Here is a 27,778-nt window from a genome sequence, read left to right on the forward strand (position 1 = left end):
GCCTCAAGTATTGCGTTTCTCCTTCCCATAAAAGCATAATCAAAAAGCCCAACTGTGGAACAATGTCATAAAAAGAATATAAGCTAAGTTCAACCCAGGTTTTTTCTGAGCCTGTAATGAAAGACTTATAATAATTCCTCTTCCCTTGATTTAATAATCTATGTGTGACTTAAAATGATTGGGGAGGTTTGTCTTTGTATAAGAAACTCTCAGGAATGAATTTATATTTTAAATTAAAACATATTCTGATATTAAATTTCTAAAAGTAGGTTTTAATGAAAGTGGACCTATCTCACATTTACTCTCTCCACGACAAGGCTACAATTGATGAAAAGGTTACACAGCTCACTGGACGGAGCCCACTTTCTTCTCAAATTTCTAATTCTAAGTGACTTCACATTTCAATGAAAACCATTCACTAAACCTCCCAACAGCATTTACTAGATTTTTTAATGTCTCAATAAATATAATAAACAGGTCTTAAAACTCCATATCCCATGTGAAGAAAACACTTAAAATAAAGGTAAAAAAAAAAGGGGGGGGGAGGCATAAAGCAATTTCTAAGGGAGCCTTGTAAACTTGAGTTTCATAAAGAAACCAGACACTGGAAAACCTGCTGGGAAAAAAATAACATTGCCCACACTAAATCCAATTTTTGAGAATATTACAAAAATAAACAAATGATTATGGATAAACTTTCTTATGGTATTAATAGGCCAGTGAAAAAGCTTGTGTCTCCACAAATGAAACCAGAAATGCTACGAAAAAGACCAGGAGTTTGTAATCTACAACTTGTTTGGTAGAAAATTTCATAAGAAAAACACTATCCAGTGGCAGCCCCACAGGGCTGAAGAACTGCTATGTGTGTAGGCTATCAAAATACATGGGAAGAATTCCCATAGTTCAAAAGGGTATTTCCAGATTTTTTTTAAAAGAAGTGTTTTTAATACTTATACTCAGAGCTAGAAACTAGTTTAACTGTCAGTTTAATAATATGTCAAAGCAAGAAGCAGAAGCATCTGTCCCTGAGTCCACTTCTACTCTTGCTCCTTACAAGATTCACTGTAGCAACAAAGCCAAACTCCCTCCCCCTGCTACCCTCCCAAGCCACCCAGAGCCAACAGCGGTGCATGTGGAATATGGCAAGCTCAGAGTGCCCAGAGTCAATGATTAAGAAACAACACAGTTAGGGGAGGACACCCCCCCCCCACGCCCCACCAACCTTTCAAATTTCCAAACCAAATTGCTCTCCTTGCAGATAAAGTACAGTCCAAAGATGTGTCCATGCTCAACTTCTAAGGGCTGCTCACATAAATAATCCTCATATTTATCTCTACCCAGAAAACAGAGATGGACACAGCCCAGTAATAACTCATTATTTCAGTAATAATGACAGAAAACCCAAGCTCCAGAACAATCGAATCTGCCTCAGTTATGTGCCCCTTGAACAAGTCTCCCACTTTTCCCCTCTCCTCTGGCTCTCAAACGCCATCAGGAGCAGCTTCTGCATTCTACCCTCTGTGTTTTCTCGGGGCGGGGGGAAGGCTTGTAGCAGAACCTGTTCACAAGAACGGAAGGAGGAATAAGTAACCTTTACGGTCTCTCTCCTCACTGGTTGGCCAGCCTCTGAGTTTCAGGAACCTCCAAAGCCTAGTAACACAAGTCATTTCCGAAGAAACGCAGAAAGGCAAGGACAGAATGAATATTGACTATTTACTCTGTGTGTGTGTGTGTGTGTTTACAGGAAATAACTCATTTAAACAGCGCTTTCTACTAATGAGGAAACAGAGCCATAGAGATACGAAGAAAACTGCCCAGGTTATTACTCAGCTACCCCACAGCAGAACGGGGATTCCAGTCTGTCTTAGTCAGCTGGTGCTGCTGACAAAGCTCACAGACTGGGGGGTTTAAACAGGAATTTAGTGCTCACAGTTCTGGAGGCTGGAACTTGTAAGGACCCTCTTCCTAGTGTGCACAGCCTGTGGCCTCAGTTCCTTTTCTTAAAGGATGCTAATCTTATCATGGGGGCCACCCTCATGAGCTCATCTAAGCCCGATTATCTCCCAAAGGCTCCCCGTGGTCAGCACAATCACACTGGGGATTAGGGCTTTCAACATATGAATTTGGGGTTTGCGGGGGAGACAAACGTTCTGTCCAAAACAAAATCTGAGCAGCATGGCTCTGGAATCAGGCTCTTAATCAGCTAGTCTGCACTTAAAAATAAAGGGAAAAGCCAAGAAGTCTAGACAAAAGGAATAAAGAAATAGGCTTTAGAGCATGAGTACAAAATGAAGGCGAGCATCCCCAAGGACTTAAGTAGGGTGTATATCCCTAAAAACTCTCTGAGCATCAGTAACCTAGAAAAAAGGCACAGAAAGTCCCATGCCCTATGTGTCACAAGCTTTTTACAAGTAATCACAACCTGCTTTTGTTCATTGATAAGCTGAGCCCGACATGCTTTTTCTCTAACACATTCGTGTATCTTTGCTTGGTTCAATCAAGAACAAGCAACTCCATTAATTAATAATTCCCTTTAAAATCTTTTTCCTCCTTTAATTCCTAGCTGTGAAAAAAAATCCGCCTCATTCGCTAAGGAACAGAGTCAATAAGCAAACTGGGGCATTTGTATGAAATGACGAAGGAAGAAATGAAATTTGCCAAATATATTTTCCAGTGCTTTAGGAACTCAAAAAACCAAAACAACTGGTGGCCAGACGTATTGCGCCTTTCGCCAGTTCTCTTTTTGCCCATGTTGCATATTCTCATTTTATTAGGAAACACAGGTCCTCATTGCGAAATAAGCTAATACACTGTAGATGGCAGTGAAGGAACTGGACACCCATTCTGGTCGTAGTAAGGTGAAGCCCCGGGCAGGCTTAATCTATAAACCTCCATTCCCTGCACTGTATAATGAAAATTAACTCCCTTCTTCTGGACCACTTTACACAGCTACAGGCTTACCTCATTTTATTGCACTTTGCTTTATTGACTTGATAGATACTGTGTTTTTGTTTTGGGGTTTTTGTTTTTTTTTTTTTAACAAATTGAAGGTTTGTGGCAACTTGCTTCGGGCAAGTCTATGGGCACCACTTTTCCAACAGCACTTGCTCACTTCATGTCACTGTGTCACATTTTGGTGATTCTCGCAATACTTCAAACTTTTTCATTATCATTATACTTATTACGGTGATCTGTGCTCAGTGATTATGATCCACTGAAAACTCAGATTGATGGTTAGTATTTTTTAGCCATAAAGTATTTTCTAATTAAGGTATACGAGGAGGGAGCAGAAGGATAGCTGAAGACAAAGCATAAGCTGACACCCTGCAACCTCCCCCTACCCCTCTTCTCCACTCTTGGGTGGGACTTGTGTGACATTCTTCCAGGAATCTCCCTACTAAATGTTAATACCTTGCTAGAGGGGAAAACAACCTTAACTTGACAATGGCAAGACCTCTGGTATCCTGTACGTCGTCGGTCCCCTTTAGCCAATGAAAATTCCTTTGAAACGTCCCTTTTCCTTACCTCCCCCAACTCTGGAGTATATAATCAGCCACTCCTCAAGACCCAAGTGCAGCAGCTGTTTCTGCCCTCGGGTCCTGTCCCCATGCTTTAATAAACCACCATTCTGCACCAAAGACGTCTCAAGGATTCTTTCTTGGTCGTTGGCTCCGGACCTCACCCCACCGAACCTCACCCATATCCTAAAACCACATCAGTATATACATGATTTTTTAAAATCCAATGCTACTGTGTACTTAATAGACTATAGGATAGTGTAAACATAAATTGTATTTGCACTGGAAACCAAAACATTCATTTAACTCAGCTTATTTCGATATTCACTTTACTGCAGTGGTCTGGAACCAAACCCACAATGTATCTGAGATATGCCTGTATTGGCAAATAGTAGAAGGAAGGGGGTTGGGTGAGAGGTAAAAATTCAAGCCAATATTTAATTCTATCTCTTCAGATACTAATAAAAAGATCTGATTATGAAAGAGTATGTGTCCTGTTTGTCAAAAGCAATTCTCTTTTTAAATACCTGCCAACCTACGTGATTTCTTCCTACACAGTTATCAGGCTAAGGCTTCTACCAACTCTGAGCTCTTGTGAAGGAGGGCAGTGACAGAAGATCAAAAGAACGGCAACATGACGCAGGATCAATAAGGAATCAGAAATTAGCAGACAGATTTCACTGGAATTTCTGATGTTTTTTGTTTAAAGATTTATTTATTTAAGAGAGGGAAAGAGAGAATGAGCAGGAAGGGCAGAGGGAGAGAGAATCTCAGGCTGACTCTGCGATGGGTGCAGAGCGCAACATAGGGCTTGATCTCAGGACCCTGAGATCATGATCTGAGCAGAAACCAAGAGGGGGATGCTTAACAGACTGCACGAGGCACCCCTGGAATTTCTGATTTAAACCTAAAAGCAGGTCATTGCCCTCATAAGGTATCCTTACCTGCATTTTTTAAAGAACATTTGAAAAAGAAGCCATTAGGCTTAGACACCAAAGAATAAAAATAACCATGGTTTTATTGACCAGGTAGTTTACATAATTATCTTATTTGATGTGAAGACACATGATTTTCATAAATCACGATTAAAAACAATAGAACTGGGGCGCCTAGGCCGCTCCGTTGGTTAAACTGCTGCCTTCAGCTCAGGTCATGATTCCAGAGTCCTGGGATGGAGCCCCACATCGGGCTCCCTGCTCAGCAGGAAGCCTGCTTCTCCCTCTGCCTGCTGCTCCCCCTGCTTGTGCTCTTTCTCTCTCTCTCTCTCTCTCTCTCTCTCTCTCTCTCTCTCTCTCTCTCTGTGTCAAATAAATAAATAAAATCTTTAAAAAAAAACAATACAACTGTCAACAAAGACATAATTTAGTACTTGTTGCCCATGGGCTCACAATACTAGTTGGCTTTAGATAGGACAGACATTAAAAGGAAGAAAGGAAGAAAGGAGCGAGGGCTGGGATGCCTGGGTGGTTCAGTTTGTTAAGCATCTGCCTTGGGCTGGGGTCATGATCCCAGAGTCCTGGGATTGAGTCCTGCGTTGGGTCCCTGCTCAGCAGGGAGCCTGCTTCTCCACTTGCCTGAAACTTCCCCTGTTTGTGCTCTCGCGCGCTCTCGCTCTCTCTCTCTCTCTTTCTCTGTCTGACAAAGAAATAAATAAAACCTTTAAAAAAAAAAAAGGAAAGAAATCAAGAAACAAGGGTCAATACTTTGGGCTGGACAATGCTGGAAGGTTAGCAAAACTTATTTCTATGTGTGAGATCATTAAATACATCTTAGGTATCTCTTGTTATAGTATCTTTAATCTATTTTAAAACATGTATACTGAGGGAATGTAATAGTGTATATGAGCCAGTTAACGCTTCAACTTTAGGGGCAGTCAACTGTCCTAATACCTACACCTCAGGGATGGTAAGCCAGCACTATGTAAGAAAGGCCACACTTCCTCAATTTCTTTCATAAGTATTCTGTAGTTTTTAGAGTATAGATCCTTTACCTCTTTGGTTAGGTTTATTTCTAGGTATCTTATGGTTTTGGGTGCAATTGTAAATAGGATTTATTCCTTAATTTCTCTTTCTCCTGTTTCATTGTTTGTGTATAGAAATGTAACTGATTTCTGTGCATTGCTTTTATATCCTGCCATGTTGCAGAATTCCTGATCATAGAGGAAGGGAGGGAAAACTGAATGGGAAGTAATCAGAGGGGGAGAAAAACCAAGAGAGGCTCTTGACTATAGGAAACAAACTGAGGGTTGCTGGAGGGGAGGTGGGTAGGGGTATGGGGTAATTGTGTGATGGGCATTAAGGAGGGCACCTGATATAATGAGCCCTGGGTGTTAAATGCAAATGATGAATTATTGAACTCTACATCTGAAACTAATGATGTACTATATGTTGGCTAATTGAATTTAAATTATAGAAAAAGAAAGGCCATACTTCAGGGGCAGTTATTACAAGTTACTAGATCAGTAACTGAGGCTTTGCTAATTAGCATTCTAACATGTCAAGTGGGCATTTACTGGTGAAACTAAAAGGATACAAGACACGTGGAGTAGCTAAAATCTCTTAGAGATGCTCCATTCCACCCCTGTGCACAGACAGCATGCAAACTTATGGGAGTCTATAGCTTGGATCTTTAAGGTCGCTGCCAGAGGCTTAGTCCCTAACTGGTCCTCGGGCCAGCTACCGGCTGAGTTCGATTTCTAGTTGCCAGCTACAGATTATAAGGGTAACAGATTCCTACCTCTGTGATGTGTTTGCATCAAATCGGAACAAATCTTTCAGACAAGATATTGAGGAGAGTCCCAAAAGGACAGAGAGCTAGACAACCTCAGGTTTACAAAGCAGGCTTTTCAAACTGTTTAATTCCCTGGCCAATAAATAGTTGTATTATAAATATACATACATGAAGGAGAATGATATCAGAAACTTTTTTCCATTTGATCCGATAGTAGAGTTACTCTACTCCTGGTGTGCCAAGCAATATTACTCACAGCACCCCCTTCCACTCTCAAAGGTATCATGGTTTGGATGATAAATTATATGGATATTCTACCTAGTGGTGAGACTGTAGGGGATAAAACCAAGCCCTATGAAATTTCAAACTGCTCTGCAGGTACTATTTTCTACCAAAACGATCCTGGAGCTGTGACGACCACACTGACTCCCGAAGTACGGATGGAAGGCTGTATACAAACTTCAATCTCTTTTCACAAAACTCAACTACCGAGCTGTAGGATACTCTCATCATGAAAATAACAGGCTAGATGATTTGAATCAATCCTCCCATTGAGAGTAATTTAAAATGCAGGATAAAATATATTTATCAAATATCTGAAAAGCATCAAAAAGCATCCAAGAGGGGAATTACCATACTAAACAAGAGAGAATGCAGAAAAATTAGCCAGTTCAGAAACTGCTTTAGCCCTATCCCAAGGAACCTGAACTTTCTATTGACAGCCTGATGGAGCCAAAGGCCAAACATTAAGGCTCAGGGCCCACACAAAGTAGAGATTCTAGACTTAGGTGACAATAAACTGGAACTCAAAGGGCTATGCACCCAGGGAAATCAACTCAGCAATGGATGAGCAGTTAGCATTGCCTCAGGGGATCCCTAGAGCTTGAATTAATGAGATCCTAAAGCCATAATGACCCTAAGCTCTAGCACACTAGGTAAATCATTTCTGAAAAGCACCTTCATCCTAGACTTTAAATTATTCTAAACCATTGGAGTGTTTTTGTTTTGTTTTGTTTTGTTTTTTTCCAGAGGTGGCACACCACAGTTTCACCCTTCCCATTGGAAAACTGTGATAATTTACAGAATAGTTTAGAAGATACCAGAACACATTGACAACTGCATTAGAGCTGCTCATGTCCTCACTGTAACCTTTGTGTGCATGCGCGCGCGCGTATGCACCTGCACACACGCAGTTAATTATTTGGGACTGCCTCACTTGTATTGCCACATTAGTAAACTTAGTCAAGAAACCGATCCTTTCTTCCCTCTCTGCCCTTTGACTCAATGTGACACTGAGAACTCTACATGTGCTATTGCAGAAAATAATCTTTGAGTCTGAGCAGGGTGTGGTGTTCAGCGGACATGGTGGCAAGACCACGATTAGACGTTTGGCACCTCTAATCCAAGCCTTCCATGCTAATTACTCTAACATGGCGCTTTAAAAATAGAAACATTACAAAGTAAACTCAACCCTAACCTTTTTTGGAGTTTTGGTGAGAGAAAAGAGAGAAAGAGAAAAAAAATTCCTGCTGTGTTACATATACTCTGTTTTCAAGATACCAATGCTGGTTGTAGAAAAAGCACAATCTTGAAAAAGCAGCTCACATGAATGAAAAGAACAGGACCAGAGAGTGAAGAGGGCTGGGCCCAAGTTTAGTCTGTTCCACTAACGTGCTTTGCAACCTTGAAAAAGAAACCTAACCACCAAAAGGTCTTCGTTTGCTCTTCTACAAGATGATACTAGAGGTCTGGATAAATTCTGTGGCTGCTTCTACAACCCAAATCAATGATGTTTATGCTTCTGTGGATTTCTCAGTGGAGGCATATCCTGATAGAAGTCAAGTTTATTCTAGAGGCCACGAGTGACTCTCACATGTAAATCATGGTTCCAGACAACATACTGAGACAGAACAGGACCTTTATTCACTGCAAGGCATACCACTTGCTTCTTCAGACTTAATTTTTAAAGCGGCTGCTTTTTAGAAAACCATGTACAGGGTTTCAAAGTGACTCAAGCAATCACTTCACATCCTAATAGGATAAAGTTTATGCATAATTCTGTGTGACCCTTCAACTACTGACGTTCATGCCATGTTATTGTTAGCATTGCATGTTAAACTAGCAAGTTTTCAATGAACTCTCACTGGCTTTACCACAGACACAGATGTTAGGCGGACTCCTTTGTTCATAAGGTTCTCATTATTAACTCAACCCGGGTTGAATATTTGACTGAAGGAAAGGACCATATCATTATTTTCAGATTTCATTCTATGACTTAACTGGGCTACATCTGCCAGCTTTAGAAACGCCAAGTACTTCTTGGCGCCAGCCTTGGCGTCCTGTTCTGTGACTACTACCCCCAGTGCTTCAGTTTGAGGAAGTCTCCTCACCATCAAAACAGTTTAATAAAAACTTAAATTATGATTAAGAGTTACTCATCAATTGACAGAGCATACCAGGCTTGCGCTATTTATGAATTATTCCACACAGTATTTTAAGGCTAACAAATAGAATCCACATTCATAAAGGGGTAAGCTAGAAAGCCAGTTAAATGTTTTCATGATTTATAAAGTCTGGGTTATACTTGAAACCATATTTCTTTAATAGGTAAACTGGCATTCCCTTGGATAAATCAATCTGCTTTAAATCTATTCTAAGGCTCTGGACAGCTTATGGGACGTTCTGAATATAAATATATTTCCTCTATTCACCTTTGGGCAATATCTCTCAGCATAAATGTGATAGGAAGATATGGCCCAGGAATGCCTGTCAATTATAGGGTGGATTTCAAGTATTTAAAGTATTGACACTAAAGCCACTTACAAAACGTTGAAATCAGCCTAACTCTAAACAGGGAGAATATTTTATAAGCCTGGTTAAAGATATAAATTAAAACAACAACATGAAAGAAATAACAACAGGCCCTGATATGACTGCTTCCATGTGTCTGGATCACCAACAGTAATATAAGTGGGCAAGAATCATTTGAAACTATCTTTGATGGTTATTAGAAAAAAATAATTCAATCCCTCTATGCATAGAAAAGCCCAGGGGTTTACATATAGTCATACCAAATGACTGAAAGAAGAGGGACCGTTTTCCACCCTAAAAAGTTATACATAATAAATTCGCTTTTGTGATTCTTTCAGCATCTCATCGTATCTGGGGAAGGGAGGACAGGTGGACTCAGTGAACATGCCCCCTCACCTGTCCAGTGCTTTATAGACATCCGCAACAAACAATCATTCAGCCTCTTGAACACTTGAGTTTTCTTTTAATTACTATACATGGCAATCCAGTCTACTATTCGACATCTCTAATCATAAAAACATTCTTGAAATAATAACAATAAAATAAGCATCCATGTAACTCCTACATGGTTGAAGCCAATCTGTTAGAAAATTTATGTTAGCTCATCAGACACTTGAGATTCAAGTCTCAACATATTTATCCTCCAGTATACTATTTTCAGGTATTTTCAATAGCTAAGACATACCACTATCACTCCTGTTTATCAGTCACTCTTTGAGCACGGCATCCCGAAGTAAATACCTCAGATATAGTCTAATTTGCTACAGAGCACAGTGGGACCAGTATTTCTGATGAATTAAAAATGAAATCTTTACTAATGCAGATGAAATACGTCACATGAGAATCAGGCTTTTAGCAAAATATAGAAACAACATAAAAGTCAAGTTACTAGTAACCCCTCCAGAAATGATCATGGTAGAAAGTTTGGTAGCACTTACAGGAAACAGACTAATCTCAAAAACTCTAAAATAACTTTACCACCAAACAGCACATCTGTCAGCCCAAATGTGGGTATTCAAAAGCTGAATTTTTATGTTTATACTCACCATGTTGTATATCTTTCATATCTAAATGAAGGCTAGACATTAATATTCCAACTGCTTGTGATCTTTTGTTGCTTAATAACTTGACCACCTGCTCAAAGAAAGGAAAAGGGGAAAATGTTAATTTGAATTCCAATGATATACTTGATAACATGTTCTTTTTAATCCTAAATGAAGAACATATAGCTTAACATCATTACTTTAAGTATTCCAACTGATCTGGAAAGAACTTTCATGTTTTATGTCTTCCATCTTCAAAATCCACCATCCTCAGCCATCAGCCTCAACGGCAGGCTCTTTACCAGCTTTTTAAGAGACTGATCTGGGGGCGCCTGGGTGGCTCAGTTGTTAAGCGTCTGCCTTTGGCTCAGGTCGTGATCCCAGGGTCCTGGGATTGAGCCCCGCGTCGGGCTCCCCGCTCGGCAGGAAGCCTGCTTCTCCCTCTCCCACTCCCCCTGCTTGTGTTCCCTCTCTCACTGTGTGTCTCTCTCTCTGTGTCAAATAAATAAATAAAATCTTATAAATAAATAAATAAATAAATAAATAAATAAATAAATAAATAAATAAATAAAAGACTAATCTGTCAGCAAGTCAAATTTCTAATAGCTTGGTCTCCATGAAATAACATTTACACATTTGAAAATTTGCAGCCTGAGATTTTAAGTGTTCCTTTTATAATGTTGGGCCATAAAACACTGGTCAACAAGCAAAGGGTAAAGTCTACACACAGAGAATCTGTTAGATCAGACCTGTTTGAGCACAAAAGAGAAAACGTCCTTTGATTCTGATCCTTCATAAAGCTCACTGTCTTACTGGCATTCCCTCTCATTCTTCATTTGGCCCACGTTTTGTGGGGAACTTTCCAACTAATTAATAGAGGAATACAAGCAGCAAATCCAAAGAGCTATGTCTGCTCAATCTCAAATCTGTCTTTCCAGAGAGTCCTAACGAGTCAGTCAATCCACACACCCCACAAGAAGTTTTCCTAAAATAGAGGTGGGCATGCTGCTTTGGACATACAAATTTAAACTATGTTTTCCAGATACTGACACACCACTGATAAATCCTGCTTATGAAACCATTATCCCAGGTCCTGAAGGGCAGCAATTTCTATTTACTGTCATGGTTTTGTTATAAGTCTGTTTAGAAAAAACACTGGAGGAAAAGGGGGAAAAAAGGTTATGGTCCGATTATCAGAAGTGATAGCTGCCCTAATATCTATCACATTTGTTGACCTTGTCTTTCTTTTTTAAGTTGTGCCAGTCAGTAAACTAATAAAATAATCATGTCCAGCTGTCACACAAAGTTTCAGAGTAAAACAATATTCTTAACAGCAATAATAGCATTCTTGGTTCCCCAGCAGGGATGGGGGTAGAGAATAAAACAAACGGACCAACCACAAAAACCTCCACACTCATTTCTGCAAGCTTCTTGTAGAAAGGAATAATACCCCACAAGAGACCGTGCTTCCTCAAAAGAATATATATGTATACACACACACATACACATATGTATATAAATTGTGATTCTTAATTTGCTCTTGAAACATTTTATTAAAGTTCAGCTACAATATTAGCTTAGAACTTGAATACAAATCCATTCATACCCCAAGTATTCCTATCAATAATGTTATCTTCTTCAGAAGTGAATAGAAACTTAATATCAGAAAAACAAAAGGCATGTATTCTGTCCTCAGAAACATTTTCTAATGTCAGGTAAATACAATCTGGGTCTGATCCGTGGTACTCTGACAAAACTAAATGCATTGGCATCCATATGTCAATTGACCTTTCTGCAGTGCTGACAGGCAGATCACACCCTTATAGAAACTCTTTATTCCACAGCTCCTGGCAGCCCTTCTCGGGCCTTTTCAAGGTGAATTATTCTGATTTCACCTTAAATACTGGCATATTTCAGAGTTCTGTTCTGAGTACTTTATTCTGTTGACTTTATGACCTATAATTTCTCCTCTATAGACATACATGCCAACACTTATAAATTCATTCTTATAACTGTAACTTCAACTCTACAGTATCCTACTTTCCTAACAGATATCTGCACATAAATCTCCATTTGACATGTCTAAGACCAAATTCGTCATCAGGTCCACCCCAAAACCTATCAATCTTCTCCTCTTTTATTCCATATGTTAAGATAATGGCACCACAATATTCCACCCACCTACTAAAGTTAGAAATCTTGAAATCAATCTAGACTCTTCTAGACTAGACTCTACCTCTACTTCATCTGTATATTCTGGTCTGTTAACAAGTCCTGTCAATTGTAACTACTCTATATTTTTGGAACCCACCCTCCCTCTTCAACTCTATTGTCAGCATTTATTTCTATGTTTTATCTTAATAGATCAATGCAAAAAAATTCTAACTAGCCTCCCAAATCTAGTGCAGTAGCTCTCAACGTGTGCTCCCTGGAACAGCAGGCATGATCATCACCTGGAAACTTTTTAAAAATGCAAAATCATGGGCCCTATCACAAACCTACTAACCAGAAAGTGTGGGCAAAACCAGATTTTCCTCAGTCTGCACTTCAAAAAAACCTTTTAAGTGACTCTAGAATCACTGATAACTCTCACTGCTTCCTGTCCATTCTCCAAACTGATTTCCAAGTACCATCTCTAAGAGTGCTGCTATTTGCATGTCCTTCCTATCTCTTTAAACCTGAGTGGCTCATATTTACACATTAGTCTTTTAAAAGGTCGTACAGACTTCCAGTCCATGAGCATGGAATATCTTTGCATTTGTTTATGTCATCTTCAATTTCTTTCATCAATTTTTTATAGGTCTCAGAGTATTAGTTGAAAGAATTAATATTGCTAAAATGTCCATACTACCCAAAGGAATCTACAGATTCAATGCAATCCCTATCAAAATACCAATACAATTTTTCATAGAACTAGAACAAATAATCCTAAAAGTAGTATGGAACCACAAAAGACCCTAAGTAGCCAAAGCAATCTTAAAAAAGAAGAACAAAACTAGAGGTTATCACAATCCCAGATTTCAAGGCACACCACAAAACTATAATAATCAAAACAGTATGGTACAAAAACAGACATATAGATCAATGTAACAGAATAGAAAACCCAGAAATAAACCCACAGTTATATGGCCAATTAACCTACAACAAAGGAGATAAAAATATATAGTGGGGTAAGACCGTCTCTTCCATAAATGGTGCTGGGAAAACTGGACAGCTACGTGCAGAAGAATGAAGGTAGACAACTTTCTTACACCATACACAAAAACAAACTCAAAGTGGATTAAAGACCTACATTTGAGACATGAAACCATAAAACTCCTAGAAAAGCAACATAGGCAGTAATCTCTTTGACATGGGCCTTAGCAACATTTTTCTAGATATGTCTCCTCAGGCAAGGGAAACAAAAGCAAAAATAAATTATTGGAACTACACCAAAATAAAGAGCTTTTGCATATGAAGGAAACCATCAACAAAATGAAAAGGCAACATACTGAGTGGGAGAAGATTTTGGCAAATGATATATCCAGTAATATATAAAGAACTTATATAATTCAGTACCAGTAATAATAATAATAACCCAATTAAGAAATGCGCAGAGAACCTGAATAGACATTTTTCCAAAGAAGACATACAGATGACCAAGAGGCACAAGAAAAGATGCTCAACATCACTAATCGTCAAAGAAATGCAAATCAAAACCAGAATGAGGTATAACCTCCATCAGTCAGAATGGCTAGTATAAAAAAGACAAGAAATAATAAGTACTGGGGAGGATATGAAGAGAAAGGAACACTCATGCACTGCTGGTGGGAATGTAAATTGGTGTGGTCACTGTGGAAAACAGTGTTGAGGTTCCTCAAAAAATTAAAAATAGAAATACCATATGATCTAGGAATTCCACTATTGGGTATTTATCCAAAGGAAATGAAAACACCAATTTGAAAAGACATATGCACCCCAATGTTTACTGCAGCATTATTTACAATAGGCAAGATATGGAAGCAAGCTAAGTGTCCACTGACTGATGAATGGATAAAGAAGATATAGTATATACATACACTGGAATATTACTCAGCCATAAAAAGGAATGTAATCTTGCCATTTGTGACAACATGGTTGACCTATAGGTTACTGGGCTATGTGAAATAAGTCAGAGAAAGACAAATGCCATATAATCTCACTTACATATGGAATCTAAAAAAAAGAAAAACACATGAACAGACAAACAAACAAACAAAAATAGACCCATAAACAGAGAACAAATTATTTGTTGTCAGAGGGGAAGAAGGTGGGAGGATGGGCAAAATGGGTGAAGAGGAGTGGGAGAGACAGGCTCCCCATTAAGGGATGAATAAATCATAGGAATAAAAATATAGCATAGAGAATATAGCCAATGATACTATCATAGTGATGTATGGGGACAGATGGCAGCTACACTTGTGGTGAGCATAGCATAACATATAAAGATGTTGAATCATTATGCTGTACACCTGAAATTAATGTAACACTGTGTGTCAACTATACATCAATTTAAAAAATAAAATAAAATGTCACTTAGACTGTTCACTTGCTTTTTCTGTATAATTCAAATGAACTTATTATAAACTATTATTTTACATTTAAATCCCTAAGATTATAGGTAGGAATAAGAACTATCCGTCACTTTCTAGAAGGCATATACACAAGAAAGGACAGATGTTTAAAAGGATCTACTCTATAGTTCCCTAAAGTAACTCAACTTTTATGTTACAAACCATAGTCATTATTTATCTTTCTTTTAAAAAACACCCTGGATGGGGCACCTGGGTGGCTCAGTCAGTTAAGCAGCTGCCTTCAGCTCAGGTCATGATCTCAGGGTCCTAGGATGGAGTCCTGCATCAGGCTCCTTGCTCAGCGGGGAGCCTGCTTCTCCCTCTGCTGCTCCTCTTGCTTGTTCTCTCTCTCCCTCTCTCTTTCTCTCTGACAAATAAATAAATAAAATCTTTAAAAAACAAACACCCTGGATAACAAGAACCTGAAACTATCAAACTAGAACATTCTTAGAATCCAGGTACTATAGGTGCAATGGAGAGGAGAGAGTTGACTCTTAGAAATTGATCTCAGAAAACATAGTTGAAAAATGGAAAATGCAGAATCAACAAATTGGAAATCTATAAAAATTAGAACATATAACCAGAAAAAAAGGATTATTTGAATTTATCTAACTTCACATATTAGATTCAGCTAATATTCTTAATAAAGTTTTATCTTAGATTACCCAAGGAGGCAGGACTCTGTAGGGATTATGAACATGGACTCTGGAAAATAAACCATTACTTTTCAAACTTTAATATGCACATGAGTCATCTAGGATCTTTTTTAAAATGCAGATTCTGATTCCTAGGTCTGGGGAGAGCTTTCTGGAAAAGTTACTCCAACATCCTAAAGACTCAGTTTCCTTATTTAAAAAAAAAAAAAAACAGCACCATCAACTTCAAAAAGCTGTAGTGGGTATTCAGCATAATGCACCTGACACTCTTGGGAATATACCTAGCAAAAAGTGTATTCACTTTGATAGTAATAGCTATACAAAGTAATAGCTATACTTAGGGAAGCATTTCAAATGGTTTCTCAAAAATAAAATATCTGTCAACTTTTCATTGCTCAGTTTAAGTCTACTAAAGAATTAATAATCTCACCATCCTCTCATGTAATTTCCTAAGAAATCCGGACCTTTATTAGTTCAGAGTAGTTTTCCAGTGGTTGCAAATGACTTCTCCCTTAATTCTCTTCCTAGCATCCGACATGACCAATGGCATGTCTGCTTTAACCAGGTGCAATTTTAGGCCATAGAAAGAAAACAAAACTGTACATATGGCCCCAGTCAAACTTTTACAATCCTAACATAGTTAATATAATTAGGCTGCATAACTAGAAATGTGTTTCAAATTAACATTAACTAATTTGTGGCTTGAATGATTACTGTATCAAGGAGATATACTTGGTCTATTTCTACTGTCCATGCTTTTTTTTTAAATTTCTTCATTTAATTATAAACTAAGCCAGTACTTGAAACTTATAGTAGAATTATGGGGGATGGTAGAAGCAGCAAAGATGACAAAGATGTAGTCAGGGCGCCTGGGTGGCTCAGTCAGTTAAGCGTCTGCCTTCAGCTCAGGTCATGATCCCAGGGTCCTGGGACTGAGTCCTGCATTGGGCTCCCTGCTTGGCAGGGAGCCTGCTTCTCCCTCTGCCTGCCACTCCCCTTGCTTGTGCTCTCTCTCTCTCTCTGTCAAATAAATAAATAAAGTCTCAAAAAAAAAAAAAACAAGGATGTATTCACACATATTTTTGTAGATTGTAAAATATTAATGTTTCTGTGTTATTTTGAAAACCCACTACCTGGCTGACTGTATGGAAATTTATAATAATGGGAGTCCCAGGATAGTACACACTAATTAAATAGGTACATCAAAAGCTTAAGATGGAGCACAACTTGCAACTAGAAATTCTGAAAACTACCCATTTTCAGAAACTTGAATTTTGTTTTCTTTCTCAACTTCAAGCACCATTCTATGAAAATGTACACTAAAATGACAGAGACAAAACTTAGTCTCCACTTTACCTCTTCTTTCCACTGCCCACTCCCTTATCCTTCTATCCTGGCAAAGGGAGGTAGGGAGAGCACGCGTGAGTCTGATAGGACCATATCCTACATAGTTCAGGCTATGCTCCACAAAGCACGCAGAGTGAGGGGGGAGCCAGCCCACCCAGGGAAAGGGCTACCTTTCCCTAATTCTAACAAAGACTCCTTGTGGGTTAGCTGCAACTCTGGGTCAAAATTCCAGCTCCATTACTGGCACATCCTCTGGGCATCTTACTAAATCACTTTGATCCTCCTGTCCTGATCTGAAAAGTAGAGGACATGCTTTATACAGAGGTTTATATGAGGAGTACTGCAGATGTAAAAAAGTGTTACCTACACAAAATGTAGACCATAGGTTGCTGCGAAGTCCTGTGTGTTACCTGTCCAGTTAGAAATAAATATGTACAGAAATTGAGAGCAAGTACTAGAAATTTTACAGCAATATGATGGAGTGACGTTTTATCTGTTGAATTTAGATTTGTATGTCTTTCTTTGGGTTCTTCTAATTTCATTTGTGTAGTATATTCATTTATATTGTAGTTTACAAAAGTATTAGAACATAATGGATTGGGGATTTAAAAACTGGTCCTTCTCTAGGACAGATTGAGATGGGAGCACCTGGACAAAGGCCAGGACTTAGGTGCCACAGACTGAATATTTGTGTCTCCCAAAATCTATGTTGAAGCCTCATGCTCAATGTGATGGTATCAGGATGTGGAGCCTCAGGGTGGTGATTAGTCATAAGAGTGGAACCCTCAAAAATGGGATTAGTTCATGCTACTCTAGAAACTAGAGAACACTTATGAAAGAAATTGAAGAAGACAAAAATAGACGGAAAACCTTCCATGCTATGAATTGGAAGAATAAACATTGTTAAAATGTCTATGCTGCCCAGAGCAATCTATACTTTCAATGCCATCCAGATCAAAATACCAATGGCATTTTTCAAAGAGCTGGAACAAACAATCCTAAAATTTGTATAGAACCAGAAAAGACCCCAAATCCCCAAGGGAATGTTGAAAAAGAAAAACAAAGCTGGGGCATCACATTGCCTGATTTCAAGCTCTATTACAAAGCTGTGATCATGAAGACAGCATGGTACTGGCACAAAAAAAGACACACAGATCAATGGAACAGAATAGAGAACCCAGAAATGGACCCTCAACTCTGTGGTCAACTAATCTTAGACAAATCAGGAAAGAATATTCAATGGAAAAAAAGTCTCTTCAATAAATGGTGCTGGGAAAATTGGACAGCCACATGCAGAAGAATGAAACTGGACCAATCTCTTACACCATACAGAAAGATAAACTCAAAATGGATGGAAGACCTCAATGTGAGGCAGGAATCCATCAAAACCCTAGAGGAGAACATAGGCAGTAACTTCTTCAACATCGGCCACAGCAACTTCTTTCAAGACATGTCACCAAAGGCAAGGGAAACAAAAGCAAAAATGAACTTTTGGGACTTCATCAAGGTTAAAAGCTTCTGCACAGCAAAGGAAACAGTCAACAAAACTAAGAGGCAACCCATGGAATGGGAGAAGATAGTTGGAAATGACATCACAGATAAAAGGCTGGTATCCAAGACCCATAAAAAACTTCTCAAACTCAACGCCCAAAAAACAAATAATCAAGTCAAAAAATGGGCAGAAGACATGAACAGACACTTCTCCAAAGAAGACATATGAATAGGTAACAGACACATGAAAAGATGTTCAACATCATTAGCCATCAGGGAAATTCAAATCAAAACCACACTGAGACACCACCTTACACCAGTTAGAATGGCAAAAATTAACAAGACAGGAAAACAAATGTTGGAGAGGATGTGCAGAAAATGGAACTTTCTTACACTTGGTGGGAATGCAAATTGGTACAGCCACTTTGGAAAACAGTATGGAGGTTCCTCAAAAAGTTAAAAATAGAGCTACCCTATGACCCAGCAATTGCACTACTAGGTATTTACAACAAAGATACACATGTAGTGAGAAGGGCCACCTGCACCCCAATGTTCATAGCAGCAAAGTCCACAATAGCCAAACTGTGGAAGGAGCGGAGATGCTCTTCAACAGACGAATGGATAAAGAAGATGTGGTCCATCTATACAATGGAATATTACTCAGCCATCAAAAAGGATTAATACCCACCATTTGTATCAACGTGGATAAAACTGGAGGGGATTATTCTAAGTGAAATTAGTCAAGCAGAGAAAGTCAATTATCATGTGGTTTCACTTATTTGTGGAACATAAGGAATAGCATGGAGGACATTAGGAGAAGGAAGGGAAAAATGAAGGGGGTGAATCGGAGGGGGAGACGAACCATGAGAGACTCTGGACTCTGGGAAACAAACTGAGGGTGTCAGAGGGGAGGCGGGTGGGGGGATGGGGTAGCCTGGTGATGGGTATTAAGGAGGGCACGTACTGCAATGAGCACTGGGTGTTATATGCAAACAGTGAATCATGGAACACTACATCAAAAACTAATGAAGTACTGTATGGTGACTAACATAATAAAAAAATAAAATAAATAAATACATAAATACATACATCATTCAATCAATAATGGGATTAGTGCCCTTATAAAAGAGGCCCCAAAGAGACCCTTCGTCCCTTCTGCCATGTAAGGACACAGCAAAAAGATGGCTATCAGGGAGAAGGCTCCAACCCAGACAGTGAATCTGCCAGTGCCTTGATCTTGGACTTCCCACCCTCCACAACTGTGAGAAATAGATCTCTGTTGTTCATTAGCCACCAAGTCTATGACTTTCTTTTATAGCAGCCTTAATGGACTCAGGCACTGGGGAAGGAAGGCGAGAATGATAAGGAAGACATTAACTCAAAATCTACCCATAACTCCCCGTACCTTTCCTTACAACCTCAGGGTAAAGACAGCAGCAGAACTCTCAGTCAGACTGCAGGACCCCAGTGGTCCCCAGATGAAGACCATTTTACTTTGCTGCCTCTGCCCACATCATCCTAGGCAAACCCAAATAAATCCATGTGGCTGGTAAAATAACTAGCTGTTTTACTTTTAAGATGTCCAAGTTGAAAAGTAAAAGCAACAGAATACTAATTCACTAAACATTATTTATTAGCATTAGTGCCCAGTATAACTCCCACACTTAAAACTAAGGACAAATCCTTAATGAACTTTGTCATGGTAGACCTCCAATCAACAGACCTATGTCAACATTAGAATAAAAAAGAACAAAAGATTATTGATGAATTCTCTAGAACCGTGCTGTCCAATACTGAGCAACTAGCTCATATGGCTAGTCAGGCATTTGAAATAAGCAGACTTAAAAGATTTGTTTTTTTAAAAAAGAATTTGATTTTGCCTGTCTCTATACTTTTTTTTAATGTGGCTACTAGAAAATGAAAAATTGTGTATGTGGCTTGCATTATATTTCTACTGGGCAGTAATGATCAATAAGATCTAACAAATTCAAACAAATTACTAAACCATTTAGCTTGTACCTAGATTTCCTTTTTATTAAGTTCAGAAATAAAGGAAGCTAAAGATGGCGTCTGTGTCAGTTTCCTTGGCTGTTGAACAGGCCTCACTTCCGGGTCAGTTAAAACAAAGACAGAAAAAAAAAAAACACACATATCAGATTTGTTCCCAATTAGATAGTGTAAGCAAAACAAGTCAGAAGTATACTTCGAGGGAATGACGTGACACAGATACCAGAATATGAGGCCCCTGAGTGAATTTAGGAGATTCTTCTTTCCACCACAATACTCCAGAGAATTGAAACACCACATATGCAAAATCCTTTCTTTGAGACTGATCTGAACTTCCCAATTAATCAAATGTGGTTCACACTACTTATTGATTATAAAAAAAACTAACCTAAATGAAGCTATTTATAGAAATTAATGTGTTGTTTTTTTACTGTTTACAAAAATCATACCTGATCTTTAAGTGTCAGTTTCAGCATCAAAACAGTAGTAAAGAATAAACCAGCATAGTATCATCCCTCACTCACAATCACACCAACAGCTTCATGGACATATTTCCATACTTTCAAAAGAATCTTTACTATATGTCTTCTAAACAACGTCCTTCTGTGACAGACCAGGATTCCCTCTGTAGACTGGCCCATCTTATCTGAGGCTCTGAATGGAGCCTAATGTTGGCAAGCTACAAATCTTAGCTGAAATTTCTGTTCTGTTCAACAGTCAGCTCTCTCCCCTCATACACTTGCCTTGTCCCCTACATCTTTTATTTTTGTCCTCCTTAATTTTTTATCCTTTCCGCAATATCATATGTTTCTCTTCCTGCCTCAGGAAACAGTGTTTTGCAGTATCTTTAGATGGTTATTTCTCCAATTATTTCCCTGGATTCTCTCTCCACTTCCTACCACCTAACCTACAAGCACTGCAAGGCCCTTTTGCTGCCTTTTTTTTAAGTGCTTTTCTCTCTAGTCTAAAAAGTTCATCCATAGTCTTTAGAAGGGCCTCACAAATTTATGTTGTATAGATTGCTCACAGTTCTGACTACAAGTGTACGTCTTCAATTATCTTCTGGGCACTTCCACTTGGAGGCCTTCCCTCCTTCTCCAACTCAGCATTGACCAAATACTAAGCACATTCATTCAACAAAAATAAGGGCCTTTGCAGCAGGTCCCATGTTTAAGAACTTATGCCACAAAATCCTCTTGATTATTCATCAATAGAACTTCTGAGTTTTAGTGGTTATATGGCTGGCCAGCTAACACAGCATTTTTCACAGCCTACTTTCTACCTAGATATAGCCATGTGACCAAGGTATAGACAACAGAATGTAGAGAACAGTACAGTACAGCCCCAGAAAGGAATCTCTCTGCTCTCTACTTCCTCTTTCCTTCTTGAATTCTGCTTAAAGACAGAATTATGGAAATAAGCCATCTTCAGCCATAATATACCCTAGGGGCAGTGAAGCAACAAAAGAGCTTGGAAATCAATTTCTGGACAACCTGGTGGAATCGAGCCATCCTATCTCCCTGGACACTTACCTGTCCAGACCCATTTCCATAAAGAGGGAAATTAACTTTCCATCGTTTATAGGTCACAGTGGATACAGCCAAACCAATATTTTAACTAAGGCATCCATTAAGTATAGGCATTCTATTAGACATAGGGGCAAACACACAGAAGACCAAGAAGATGGAGGAATTCATCATTCTCTGTTCACCTACCTCTAGTCCACAGCCCCTATATCTCAGCCAGGGGTACCACCAGCCTGACAGCGGTATGGAGACCTTTGACCCATGTCTCCTCTTCATTTCCATATCCAGTCACACATCAAAGTCCACCGATGTTTCCTTATCTTACCTTCCTCTCTTCGACTACCACCACCCTGGTGCAATTTCTTTTCACCTACTCACACAGTGTGGGAGTTTTCTGCCTCTAGGGCCCCAGTCCTGCTCTCAGACCACCATCCTTTAAAGGCTGCTTTCACCATGGCATTCCTCTTAACAGACATTTAATGGCCCCGTATTTTTCTGCTCTACTTTCTATTGCCGAAAGGACAAACTCAGACAACTCCCCGGACAGGATGTTAAAGTATCATTCCCCTAGGATGCTTTTGCTGGACCTCCTCCCACGTCTCATACCAGTCTTATCAGGGCTGATTTAGGACCCTCTTCTCTACTGTCATAAGACTGTACACTCTCCTACTATAATATACACACCATAAAGAACTTGTTGGGATAATTCTCACTACGATACCAGCACCTTCAGGCTGAAGCTATCCTGTTGTGTGCTTCAGTCCCTCCCACAACGATGGATACACCACGGGCAGGCATTCAGTACATGTCTGCTGAATAAGTGAGCCTTGTCTACACCACTTCGTTTACCTCAGAAGCACTCCCACCCCCTATAACCTTCAAAAACTAGTTTTTACCCTTAGCTATACATCAGAATGACCTAGGTGGCTTCTTAAACAAAGGTTCCTACTCTCCACTTTGAAATGTCATTTTTCTCTAGGATAAAGCCCTGGAATATGCATCTTCTTAAAAACTCGACAGCTAATGGTGATGGAATTTAGGAAAGTATTCAAAGATTTGCTGACTTAGTTGTGATTCTACAACTAAACTCAAGTCAAAACTGAGAGATAAGAACTTATATAATTTGACAGAGTCATGTCAAGACACAGTAGAAAGCCAATGTGCTCTATATTTATTATGTAACCAAAACCATGTTTAAATGATAATTTAATCAGTCCACAATGGTGTTTATAGCTAATTCAGAACTTTTAGAAAAGTATGTATGTTATCTAGTATTCCATGTGACATAAATAATTAAGCAGATGCATCAAATGCTAGACATTAAATATCCAACAAACATAACTTGAAGTTGCAGTTTCTTAAAATCTATTGAAATCGCACATGAAAGAAACTAAATAACTTGCTCACAGTCTAAATGCAGAGTCATGGCAAGGGTTTTGTTTCCTAATTCCTAGTCAGGGAGAGTGCATTGCTTTCTCCTGTAATGATTTGGCAGGGCCTTGCTGGAAACTGATATTAGATTAGAGGGATAAATGGCCAGATCCAATAAGGCAAATCCTTCTCTGAGTAGGGTAAGATAAGAAGAGTCAACCACAGAGATTAGGTAGAGGTAAATTCCAAAGCAGAATTATAGAATGTAAAAATATCTGTTTCTCACACAGATATTCAGAGCACAAGGCAGTATATCAAGTGGTTTGCAACGCACTCAAGGAGCAACAGATCCAAAAAGCATCCAAGAACATTCTAATGAGAAAGTAACAAGCGAAAATGAGAAATATGAAACAGTAAAAACTAAACAAAAAGCTTAAGAATAGAAGGAGATGCTGGGAGAGGATAATTCCCAGACTCAGAATTTCTAACAATTTGAATTGTGTGGAGGTAAGAAATCTGTATTTCAGTCCACGTCTTTGCTTAAATTAGCAGGTATGTAACTGAACAAGTTCTTTATCCAGATGATCTCAACTTCCCTACCTATAGAATAGAGTTAATAATCCATAAGCAATATTCTACTAATATAAGACAATCAAATATGCAACATGAGATATTTTTAAAGTATAAAACATCTAGCAAATGCAAGGTGTTGGTGTTAATTTAATAATCCAGTAAGTAGCAGTTATATTCTATAATGTTGTAAAAGCACTTGAGCTTATTCCAACAAGAGAAAAAACAAGCAATAATAGAAAGTCATAAGGAATAAACCAAATACAGCTTGGTAAACTCTAGAATGGAGAGAACAACCCACACATTGGCTAATCCCCACCCCCTAGCAAATTTACAAAGAGCTGTTTCTCTAAGAACTCTTTAGATATACCGTTAGTCATCTCATAACTTTGATATGGACTCAATTTTCTTACTTTGGAAAGATATGGTCGTCTCTAGATTTTTGAGGCAATGAGTATCAGGAACCAAGAGCCTTCTCTGTACTGTCTGATACTATTTCAAGAAAACAGCAAACATCTTAAATCTTAACTAGTCTGCACTCCAAAGTAAAGAATGTTCGTATGGGATTTTACAGAGCAAGAGGTTATCAGGGATTTTTTCATCCACATACACAAGCAAGGAGGACTGCAGTCTTATTTACACTACCACCTTCTCCTATTCCGATTACTGTTAAGCCTCAGGGCAGGGTGGCCGGCCTCACAGGCATCCAACAACATTCCAAGGCACTGCAGACCAGAGGAGGCATTGACACTGAACATGCCCAGGAGTGATATCTCCAGACTATCTGGTTGGCACCAGACAACCCTGTCTACCTGGGCAGCTTCAGCACAATCTGGGAAACAAAACAGGTACAGTTTGCTAATTGGTGAGATATCTGAATCCCTCACTAATTAAGAATCTAGAAGTCAACCTTGAAAATAAAGCATAGTCTATTCTGACACAGTTTACCTGCTTCTTAGTCCTGGGTGAGTCTCTTGGCATAGATGTCAAGCTTCTGCCTAGGTGGGAGCTACCTGCTTTGTTACAGCTGCCCGTGAGTCTGAGTCAACCTCAGAAGGAGATATTGATGGCTGTGGAATTGGGTAAGGTTACTAGTAAGAGGCTAGGGGTGCTCTCCTTGTCTGTCAACATCTCTCACTAGGTTGTCCTAATATAAATTTAAGACTTCAGTTTAAAAAGCTGTGTTTCCTGGTTCTAATATAATCTGAGTGTTGTTCCTCGACTAAATGGGTTAACCTCTTCTGGCACCATCTTCTTGGTTCCTGCTTTTATTCTCATTTAGTCCAAGATCCTGACACCAGTCTCCTGGTTCCATATCCCAGACTGTCCCAAGCATGAACTTCCAGTAAGTGCAAAAAGTCTATGGGACATCTTCTTACCAAATAAAAACCACCACACTATCCACCTGGATCTCCATTGTTTCTCAATAATGATATCTCCCCCTGCTATCTTTTGCCATTCATACACCATTATAAATCATTATATCACAAATCAAGTCAGACACAAAACACATTCAAAACAGCAAATGTGTGTTACATAAAGGTCATCTGATAAACTCTAAGAAATATGTGTCATTCCTTGTTTTGAGAAAGGTGCTCTCAAATAGAGTGACATCTACCTGGCCTGTAAGATCAGTCACATTTACCCACTCAGCGGTTTGACTATTCTCTCCTGCGCCCTAGAACGCAGGCAGGCAAGGAAAAGGAACAGAGCCACAGGCAAAAGACCCACAACAACATGGAATTTCCACTTGGCTCTGCCTAAGCTCACTTGTTCCTCCTGCTCTCAACCCCTTCAGCCACGCACACACATGTGCACGCGCACACACACACTCCTTAAGACCACCTTTGACACAGCAGAGCACCAAACACAGCACAAGAATCCACCAACAATAAAACAAGGGAAAATCCTGGGCTTTTTGATATATTTTGTTAAAGGGAGAAATTGAAAAGAATTAGAAATTCAATTCCTGGGACGCTTGAGTGCCTCAGTCAGTTAAGTGTCTGACTCTTGATTTTAGCTCAGGTCATGATCTCGGTGCCCGACTCCATGCTGGGCATGGAGTCTGCTTAAGATTCTCTCTCTCTCTCTCCCTTTCCTTCTGCCCCTCCCCCCACACCCTTCACCCACACTCGAAAGAAAGAAAGAGAAAGAAAGAAAGAAAGAAAAGAAAAGAAAAGAAAAGAAAAGAGAAATTCCTTATTTATTATCTCAACTTCTCCTTTCTTAGATTATAGTGAAGCCTTTAGGATGCTCTTCACTAACAAAACAAAATCAGTAATAATAATTTTAAAAAACCCCAATCTAAAGTGATCCTAATCAAAAACTAATGATATAATGTATGGTGATTAATATAACAATAAAAAAATTTAAAAAAATAAATAAAAAAATAAAGTGATCCTAAACAAGTTAATGAAAAAATGGGATTAAGTTAGATTTTAATAAAATGTTTGTTCTAATAAGTTACATTTCCAAATTTCATATCTCAATTATTAATATTACAGTAACATGGAATAAAACACTGAAATAAATAATACTATGCTCTTAAAATGAAGTACTTTTCTAATTAAAACCAACTGCCATAAATCCCCATCTCTCTCTACTTCTTAAACACAGAGAAATCATACAGAGATGTTTAAATTCCTTGAATTAAAAAAAAAAAAACACTCCCACACAAAATCTTCTCTTGCATATTCTTTGACCATAGCCTTTTGCCAGTGTAGCCAGTTTTGTCATCTAGAATATATGCAAGATACAAGATATGACTTGGTCCTTCACCATTTCAAATATCTTGGTGATCAGAAAACAATGTTTCATCTATCTGATAACATGCAAGTCTGTGGAATTGTATTTTTCTCTTCAAAATTCTTTCTAAAAATCTGGTTTTAGATCTTCAAATGTTAACAACTTTAACATTATGTTTTTAGCATTTAAAATTCACTGGGAACTCTTAGAGGCTAAGCTTAGAATTAAAGCATCAAAAAAAAACCCATTAAATTGTGCATACATCTACATGCTTCATAATATTACTAAAGTGTTCGTATATCAAATGGGTCTACAGAATATGGACATCAACATCTCGCTTCATATTTTAATATTATCAGTGAGTGATGTTAATTATCACAAGTAAAAGATCTGATACAGATATGACACAGGTAAAATAATGCTAATGACAAAACCAAATGAATATAAGACTTATTGAAACCATTTTCCCAATTCATTATTATCTTATGGCAACTACATTCAGAGAACACTACTTGGCATATAATAAGAAAGCACTTTATGTTGTTGATTCTTGGAATTGCTGCAAAAACCCAATAAAGTGGCGATTATTACTGTCCACGTTTTACAGCTGGTCACACACCCATGTAGTGGTACAGCAGGATATGCCCCCAGGCCGTCTGGCTCAGGTCCACCCTCTGAGTCACTCCACTTGTACTACCTGGAACCTTCAATATGGAGAGCACACTTTCTGACAAGGTATTTCGCACACTGTGCTGCTTTTTTCCCACAACTCCCTCAGTATTCCGTGTTATCATATACAATTAAGGACAGATAAAACATAATGGAAATAAATTTACTTTTCAGACTGTTAGCTAAAGAGCAAACCTTTGACCAAAACCCCTGTCTGAATAGTCTGTGTTATGTATTACTCAATTTCAGGCAAGATATGAAAACCAAACACAAGCCAAAATAGTTCCCTTCCTTTGTAGTATAACAACAACAGGCCAGAGGTAAATTTAGATTAAAAGCATTATAGTGAAGAAGTTAAATATCCAGGAAATGAATGACCACCTAGCATAAACTTATTGAGTGGAATCACACAATAAACGTTTAATTTTTCAGTGACTGCTTTTCTGTTTGTGGCCTATTCAGGCATTCTGCTTTGCTTCCTGCTCTTTTTAGCCATCGGCCATGACTACTTTCTGGCCCTTGCAAAGAGACAAAACTTGATTTCTGGCATTATCCACTGAGAGAGATGGTGCTTTAAGCAGTGTGAAGACATGTAAGAGTGAAAATTGCATTTGATCCTACCCCATGGAAGAACACATTTCCAGCTTTCTTGCCATTGTACCATCTTTATTTTTGAAAATGACATACTAACTAAGCAACTGG

General features: G+C 38.7%; 1 protein-coding gene across 2 annotated transcripts in view; it reads right to left on the bottom strand.

The window, feature by feature from the left end:
• The window catches only part of FMN2 (formin 2), a 375,250-nt gene that overhangs the window by 210,847 nt on the left and 136,625 nt on the right, over positions 1–27,778 (bottom strand). For both annotated transcript variants that reach the window (XM_073899944.1, XM_073899942.1), the window contains exon 7: positions 10,106–10,193. In XM_073899944.1, the coding sequence (XP_073756045.1) occupies positions 10,106–10,193 (88 nt within the window). The remainder of the gene's footprint in view (positions 1–10,105; positions 10,194–27,778) is intronic.

Source organism: Callorhinus ursinus, unplaced genomic scaffold (assembly GCF_003265705.2).
Source record: "Callorhinus ursinus isolate GAN/ISIS: 27379988/994484 unplaced genomic scaffold, GSC_fseal_2.0 scaffold13, whole genome shotgun sequence".
NCBI lineage: Eukaryota > Metazoa > Chordata > Mammalia > Carnivora > Otariidae > Callorhinus > Callorhinus ursinus.